The 9,321-nt window shown below is 39.3% G+C and overlaps 1 protein-coding gene across 1 annotated transcript in view; it reads left to right on the top strand.

Moving 5' to 3' along the window:
* Positions 1-9,321, top strand: part of sdk (sidekick cell adhesion molecule) — a 296,130-nt gene that overhangs the window by 112,115 nt on the left and 174,694 nt on the right. Inside the window, exon 13 of the mRNA XM_080277849.1 lies at positions 8,442-8,651. Coding sequence (XP_080133975.1) covers positions 8,442-8,651 — 210 coding nt within the window. The remainder of the gene's footprint in view (positions 1-8,441; positions 8,652-9,321) is intronic.

Here is a 9,321-nt window from a genome sequence, read left to right as displayed (position 1 = left end):
ACTTACCAGAACAGTACAGTACTGTAAATATTTAACTTACAAATACTGTGCTACTGTACTCGGGAATGTCTCACTCACTGATTAATTTCCCGCCTAGATCGTCATGTAATCAAAACAAACCGCGCGCTGCGGTGACGTTCGAGGATTTGATCATTCAAAGGCCTCTCCTGCGTTAATTTGTAGTTTTCATAATGGTTTTTTAATCTTACGTTGTCTTATATTTATCCCAGCCCTTACCGTGTATAATTGCGAGCGCGTTCCGTGAGATCGTGTTCCGTGCGAGTTACCTGTATATATATATATATATATATATATATGGTATATACACTCAACCCCCTGCTATCGCGCCTAATTGGTCACAGGAAACGCACGTGATAGCTGAATACGCGATAGCTGAACTGAACAATCAATGGGAAAATTTCTAATTGGTTTTTCGATGGCCCATTTTTCTAACCTTTAACCACTTTATGCCTATGATTTCCTGCCAGTCTCTCCTCTAACATGAAATAAAGCATTATTATATTAATAATAACAGTATAATGAATAAATAAACAACATAAAAGGCCATCAAACTTTTATAAGGATTAAGGCTTGGGTGGTTTGATGGGTTCCGAGGCTTGGGAGTGGCTTAGTTGCCGCCAGATCTCTTTGGCTGTCTCCATTTCTTTAGTGTCCACAGCTAAAGGGGGTATCACACGGTACCTTATATCAGGAATGGCTGAGGAATATTTAAGTGGAACAAAACTTGGACACTATCACACACGTTCCTCACACTGTCGTCAGAGCCCCGTCTCATTTGTAAACACGTGATTACTTTATCGACATCACAGTTTTTTCGGCATAAGAAATATTAACTCTTTATAAGGGTTTCAAAACGATTGATATTTATTCTAAAATACAATATTATTAAGTATTCAGTGTTAGGCTAAATTTCAATGCTGTAGTACGATATATTCTTTCAAGCCGAATGAGTTTTGGTCGCTGTTTTGCCCGTCGTTTCCTCGGCAGGAATCTGTTCAGATGCATTTCAAATGCCCGTGCTATAATCGGGAATTTTACCACGTTACCGTTCCGATTAACCATCGTATCCTCTGCCAACCTCGTATGAAGTGACATGTGAATAAGTTTCGCTTAGCTTGTCTTCAAACTCGACACGTGATAGCGGTCTTGGGGTGCGTGATAGCATGTATGGTTGTGCATTTGATGTGTGCGTGATAGCAGATAAGCGTGATAGCTGAACGCGTGATAGCAGGGGGTTGAGTGTATATATATCTGTTTCTATCTATCTGTCTATTGCCAGACGCCTCAATCCCGTTCGGGGTGGCCACAAACAAATCGCCTCCACGTCGCCCTGTCCCCCGCCATTTCACTGCCCTGCTCCCAACTCACACCCCCCTCTCTCATATACCTCTCCACCCCATCCCTCCATCTCATCCTCGGCCTCCCCCTCTCTCTCCCCCCCTTCACCTCACTCACATACACTCTCTTCGTCAGTCTTTCACCCTCCATCCTCTCCACATGGCCAGACCACCTCAGTGTATTCCTCCTAATGCCTCCTATCACATCCACATCCACACCACAACGCTTCTTTATATCCTCATTCGTCAGCCTGTCTCTCCATGTGACTCCACAGGCTCCTCTTAAATAACTCATTTCCACTGCTCACACTCTTGACTTGTGCCCTTCCATACAGTGGTTCCTTGTTTTTCGCTGCTTGGATGTTCCGCCAAAACCACGCGAAATGTGAAACTTCGAAATGTGAAGTTAAGAATCAATGGGAAAAATAGAGGAGCTTTCCGGTGGGACATGTACCTACCCTATCAGAAAGTACTATAACTCCAAACAGGCCCTGCCCTCCCGTGACGCCACCAATCCCAACCAGGCACTAAGAGATCTACGCACACACACACACACACACACACACACACACACACACACACACACACACACACACACACACACACACACACACACACTTTCCAGAGTGTAAACACAGTGGAAGAGATACTAAAAAATGCAAAGAATCTTATGGAAAAAGAGGAGTTCAAAAATGTATGGATAAAAAGATGCCTAACACAAGAGGAACTGGAATTACTGAAAGAGAAAAGGGAGGAAGCAAAAACAAAAAGTGAGGGAAGATCAGAAGAGGAGAAGAAGAAATTTTTTTACAAAGTAATAGGATTGCAGGTACGAAAGTGGTACACAAACAGGATGGAAGAAAAAGGAGGAAGGTAGTAGTGACCCATGTCATGACAAGTATATAAACAAGATGATAAAGTTGATGTACTCAAATGTGGATGGAATGGTATCTAAATTACTAGAGATGAATGATTATGTCAGAGAAAATGAACCACAAATAATATGCCTGAGACAAAATTAACACCAAGGATATCCAATGACATACTAAACTTAGAGGAATACAATATATGGAGAAGAGACAGAAATTTAAAAAAAGGAGGAGGAATTATAATATTAACTAAGAAAAATCTAAAAGTCAAGGAAATAAACCTAGATATACCATCACAAGTAGAACTGATTGCAGTAGAGATCGACACATCTGAAGGTAAAGTAATTGTAGCCAATTTGTACATGCCACCCAGATCAAACACATGGGAAAGAGACGAATATGAGGACCTGGCAGAGAGTACAATTCAGAATATAAGATCATTGCTACATAAAATGGAAGAGAAATCGGGAAGAATTATACTAACTGGGGACTTCAATACAAATATAAATTGGAATACTCTAGATATAAATAGCCAAGAAAGCTGTTGGGACCAAAAGCTCCTGGATCTCGTACAAGAGTTTTTCTTAACACAACATGTGAGGGAAACCACCAGAAAAAGAGGACTTGATGTACCTTCAGTGCTAGATCTAATATTTACTAGGCAAGAAAATGACATTGACAGTTTAATATATCACCCTCCACTCGGCAAAAGCGATCATGCAGTACTAAATTATAACTTCAGGATAGCATATGACATAGTAAACAGCAATGACAGTTACAAAAAGAGCCTAAACTATAAAAAGGGAAATTATCAAGACCTAAAGAAGTATTTCTTAGAAGTTGATTGGGAAAATGAGCTTAGAGGACAAGATTTAAATGCTGTATATAAAAATTTTTGTGAATTTTATGAAATAGGAGTCCAGAAGTACATCCCACAGCACAGAGAAGCAGATAAGAAAATACAGAAATGGTTCAATAAAGAATGTAAAAAATCAAAAGAAAGAAGAGATTTGTTGTGGAATAGATACAGAAGCCACAATAGTGAAAGGGCGTATAATAATTACAAACAGGCAAGAAACGACTATACAAGAATAAGGAGGGAAGCCCAAAAACAGTTTGAGGAGGATATAATAAATAAAAGTAGTGATCAACCAAAGCTGTTTTACAGCTATATCAGAAGCAAAACCAAAGTAAAAGATATAATACAATCCATTACGGATGAGGGAATCACTTATACACAAGAGAAAGATATTTGTGAAGCACTAAATAAGAATTTCCAATTAGTTTTTACAGAAGAAAAAAATTTTGAGAAGGACTATGTGGAACACGCATGTCCACACATACTACCAGATATACAAATAGCAGAAAAAGTAATACAGGAGGAGTTAAGTAGATTAGACAGAGGAAAAGCAAGTGGTCCTGATGAAATTTCATGTTGGGTGTTACGAGAATGTGCAAAGGAGTTAAGTAAACCATTATTTTTAATTTTCAAGAAATCCTTGAGTCAAGGGAAACTACCTGATATTTGGAAAAAAGCAAATATAGTCCCCTTATTCAAGAAAGGAAATAGACAAAATCCTCTCAACTACCGACCAGTATCACTGACCAGTGTTGTAAGCAAGGTATTAGAAAAACTTATAAGAAAAGCTTGGGTAAATCATCTAGAAGAACACAGTATAATAACAGAAAGACAGTTTTGTTTCAGAAAAGGAAAATCATGTGTTACTAATCTGTTGAGCTACTACGACAGTGTAACAAACACAATACAGGAAAGGGAAGGATGGGTGGACAGTATCTATTTAGATTTCAAGAAAGCTTTTGACACAGTACCACACCAAAGACTTTTATGGAAGCTGTACCATCAAGGAGGAATTCGAGGCAAACTGTTTTGTTGGATGCAAGACTTTCTCATAAAAAGAGAAATGAGGACAGTACTAAGAGGAAACTACTCATCATGGAAAGAAGTGACTAGTGGAGTACCACAGAGTTCGGTGCTGGCACCAATCATGTTTTTAGTGTACATAAATGATATAAACAGTAACACTGGAAATGAAAGCTATCTGAATGTTTGCAGATGATGCAAAAATACGAAGGAGAATTACTAACACAGACTCTTGTAAAGAGCTACAAGAAGAATTAAATAAACTCCATGAATGGAGTAATACATGGCAAATGGAATTCAGTGTGGACAAGTGTCATGTAATCAAGTTTGGTAAAAGTGGAAAAAGACCTGATTGGGATTATAAGTTAGGAAATAAAACCCTATACACATCAGAAAGAGAGAAAGACCTAGATGTGATTATCAATAACAGACTATCTCCGGCTGACCACATCAGCGAGAAAGTACGGAACATGTATACACTGCTTGCAAATATGAGAATAGCATTCACATACATAAATGAAGACATGCTAAGAAGGATATTAACATCATTCATTAGACCAACCCTGGAATATGCATCAGTAGTCTGGAGTCCTCATCTCAAAAAGCATATAGACAAGATTGAAAAAGTTCAAAGGGCCGCTACAAGATGGATACCAAGCTTAAGGGACCTAAGCTACGAAGAAAGACTAAATAAACTGAATCTACCAACACTACAGGAGAGAAGGAAAAGAGGTGACATGATAATGCTATATAAGTGCATATCAGGAAAGGAGAAAATAGACATAAATGATTACTTAACATATGGAGAAGCATCAGCAAGAGGACACTGCAAAAAACTGCATAAGAAGAGAGGTGATAAAGACGTAAGGAAATTCAGTTTCCCAAACAGAGCAATTGATCAATGGAATGCACTACCGAATGAAATAGTGTGTGCCAAAACAATTCACAAATTTAAGGATATGTACGATAAATATGGTTTAAGACACGGGACAGTACGAGCTTGACTCATTCCTGTAAAGATACAATTAGGTAAGAACAATTAGGTAAGAACACACGAGAGAGAGAGACAGACAGACAGAGAGGTAAAGATGATCTGCACACACACGCACACATAATATAGACTATCAAAAGTGTAAATATTTATTGGCAGGGTATACATGAATGTTTGTAGTATTTTCAGTAACAGCTGTTTTTGATACTGTAACCAATCTCAAACATGGCCGATAATGTAAAGTTTGAGAGACTCGAATTTCCAGGATTTGATAGTAATACTGTACTAATGTCATGGATCTGGTTAAAACATTGATTATGAGGATTAGTGAACTTGAAAAGAAAGTGGAGTATCTAGTGTTAAGGGACATGTCTGAATATACCGATATTATTATACAGAGTCTGATCCAGTCCAGTGAGACGGCGAATGAGGAGATCAGGAATTTGAAGCGTGAAAATATCGAATTGAGGAGAAAACTACAAGAGAGTAGTAATAAAACGGTAAAGGTGAGTAGTGTATTAGAAGAGCATAAGGCAAAATGGGCACATGAAGAAGAAGAACAGAAAGAAGTGGTCAGCTTAAGGGAAATCATCCAGGAAGAAAGGGAAATGAACAAGAAAAAAATGGAAGAAAATTTTGTGAAAATACTGAAGAAAAAAGAGAAAACAGTGAGAGAAACTGTAGGAAGGAGCAGATGTGTGGTAATATTTGGAAACAGGGAGGAGGAAGAAAAGGATAGATCTGTGAGACTCGAGAGAGACATGAACCTGATGAGAAGAATATTAGGCAAGATTGATCCCGAAGGAGACAAGTGGAAAAAGAAAATGAGGAAGTAAGAAAGGGGAAAGGGGAAACAAGACTAATGAGAGTCAAGTTGTCATCAGAAAGTTTAGTAAATGATATACATAAAGTGACCTTATAACTAAGCAAAGAGGCAGGGATGGAAAATATTATAATAAGAAAAGATTTGAATGAAGAAGAAAGAAAAGTTTTAAAATCATTGAAGGAACAAGTAAAGGAAAAAATGATAATAGGACAGAAGAAGGTAAAACTTTTTCTTGGAGAGTGATGGATATGAAAGTAAGGAAGTGGTATGTGAGGAAATAGAAGTGAAAGAAACTAAGGGGGATGGCTATGAAAGATCAGAAATTGAGGAAGTGGTACCGACGGAGAGAAGGAGAGAAGAGGGTATAATAAACATCAAAATAATTTGAAGGTGGTATGTACTAATGCTGATGGTTTAAAATTGGCAAGGCTTGAAATTAATGATTTCTTGAGAGAACATGAACCTGATGTCATGTGCTTTGTAGAGACCAAATTAAGAGAAGATATTGATGTTCATATAGGAGATGGTAAATACAAACTGTGGAGAAGAGACAGAAAAGAAAAAACGGGAGGAGGAGTGATGATGGCAGTGAAGAACAACATAAATGTAGGTACTGTGGAAATGGGAGAAGGCAGGGCTGAAGTGATAAATATGAAACTAGAAACTGGAGAGAATGGCATGAGAGATATGGCGGTAGTGTATGTTCCCCCTAAGACAAGAGCATGGAATGATGAATACCAGGAGATGTTGTTAGATATGGCTAGTTATTTACAAAAAATAATTGAGAAAAGCAACAATATAACTTTGGTGGGTGACTTTAACTGTAAGGAAGTGAACTGGGAGGAGTGGGACTCAGGAGGCAGCAAAGATTTGTGGGGCACTATATTATTAAATTGGTTTTCGTTTTTGTTCATTTTCGTTTTCGTTTTTAAAGGCTCCAACATGCTTGCATGTGTCGGCCTTGGTCACCTAATGGCGGCTCTCCACGCTGCACGATCCACTGCAGAATCCCTGTTCAGTCCCTTAACCCTGAGGTCACACTTAATGACCTCGTCCCATGTCTTTCTCAGTCTACCCCTCAAAACTCCACCCCCAATATTAACACTTCTCACCTTCCTCACCCAATTATCATCCCCCATCTTCTCCACATGTTCAAACCACCTCAATCAACCTCTCCTCATCACAACACCAATACACTCCAGTCCCATCCTACCTCTCAACTCTTCCATCGTAAACCCAGCCCCTCCAGGCCTTGGATGCAGGGATGCATTGCACGTCCACCTAATCATTGTCATTTCTGTACGTCTGAGCCGGCGAATATCTTCCTCCTTCACTGCCCAGGTCTCACCACCATACAGCTTTACACTCCTAATATATGCTGCATACAAAGACCCCTTAGCACGTAGGGAGAGTCCTTTCAATGTCAGGAGAGGCAAGAGCTCTCTGAACTTCTTCCAACCACTTCTCACCCTAGCCACAGAGCTAGCTTGAGCCCCACCTGCAGCACACAACATGTCTCCCAAATAACAAAACTCTTCCACACACTCAAGAGATTCACCAGCAAGTTCAATCCTTTCATGTCTGACAATCTCCACCTGCTCACTCCGACACGCCGTACACATAAAATCAGCATTATCTCGCAGTCTACCTCTGATACCACTACATCTCTTATGCACCCATTTATCACAAACACCGCACAAGATGGAATTACTTCCCACGCCCTTGTGGCAAACTGCACATGGCCACTCTCCCTCGTCTTTGACAGTACCTCCACCAACCCTAGATATCATCACTTTTGTTTTTTCTGCATTTACCCTTAAACCCTTTTGCCCCATATCATCTCTCCACTTCCTAAACCTTTCCTCCGCCTCCCTTTCGTTCTCTGCAATCAACACCAAATCATCAGCATACAACAACTCCCACGGGAGTCCGTTTCTAAAGTCATGTGAAAGGGTTTCAGGTACCATGATAAACAACATGGGACTCAAGACTGACCCCTGATGCACACCACCATTCACGGAAAACTCATCACTCAAATCTCCATTCACTCTTCCTTGGTGTGAGCACCCACATACACAGCCATAACCACGCTAACCATCCACTCCTCCAAGCCAAGCTTTCTCATTGCCCACTTCACCACCTCTCTAGGGACTCTGTCAAAGGCCTTTTCCAAATCAACATAAACAAAATAAAGATCCCTTCTCCTACCAATATATTTTTCCTGAAGCTGTCGAACAATGAATATAGCATCAGTGGTCCCCCTACCTGGCATAAACCCAAACTGCATCTCATCAATATTCACTCTTTCTCTAATCATACCTTATTTGTTTGTGACCACCCCTTATGGGATTGAGGCATCTGGCAATAGATAGAGATAGATAGATAGATAGATATTGCCATGACTAATTTCAGTGAGTGAAGAAATACAAGTAGTTTAAGCTATTTTCAGTGAAAATAATGAATTAATCATCATGATACTGGTGATATGATTAAAATAAAATGCTTTCATCCCCAGGCAACCACCTTCTATACATTTGAGGTGTATGCATGGACATCTGTGGGTGCAGGTGTAGGTGTGACGGCTACGCTGCAGTCCGGTGTTGAACCAGTATTGCCAGAGCCTCCCTCACGCCTTGCTGTGTCGAACATACAGGCTTTCTCTGTCCTCCTCCAGTTTACCCCAGGATTTGATGGAAATGCTTCTGTGTCTAAATGGACTGTTGAGGTGGGCTATATAAATGTTCGTGAGTACTATGTACAATATTCTCGGTACAGTAGAACCTCAATTTTCTGGGAGCCATGGGGAATTCAAAATGCCGGAAAAATGATTTTTCCGGAATATTGATTAACATCCATTTCCTGTTGTCTTACAACGTACACTATAGAAGTAGCGTGACTTACATATACTGTAATAATACCACATACATAGTAATTAATGTAACAATACATAAATTTAATGTAACATGTGTATATGTATAGCATACAATTGTGTAGTGGTGTAGTGTGTTCTCACCCATGACTCGTCGATGCTCCAATAAGCTGCGTAATCCACCTCTCAGTCCACCCAAAAGCCACTCAACCTCTACTGTAATAATTTTACTAAATGTCAAATACAGCTGTATAATGTATAATAAACTTACATTTACTGAACTAGTACTGTAAAAAAATGTTAACCACTGCTATAATTATTGTATCCTTCAAGTGTGGTACGTACATTATTTTATTGTCTTTTTAAATTTTCCAGTTTTTTTTTTCTTTTTTATTGTATTTACTGTACATGATCACTCATCATCATCACTTATCGCCATCACGTCATCCACATCAGATTCCGATGTTGTACGAAGTCAATTCGCCGTCAAAATATGGACGATTCCCTGTCATTCTGTGAACATACT

This window comes from Coenobita brevimanus, chromosome 71 (assembly GCF_032717465.1).
Source record: "Coenobita brevimanus isolate Jiangsu-jjx chromosome 71, ASM3271746v2, whole genome shotgun sequence".
Classification (NCBI taxonomy): domain Eukaryota; kingdom Metazoa; phylum Arthropoda; class Malacostraca; order Decapoda; family Coenobitidae; genus Coenobita; species Coenobita brevimanus.
Note: the sequence above shows the minus strand (reverse complement) of the source record. Positions and strands in the feature narration are given on the sequence as shown.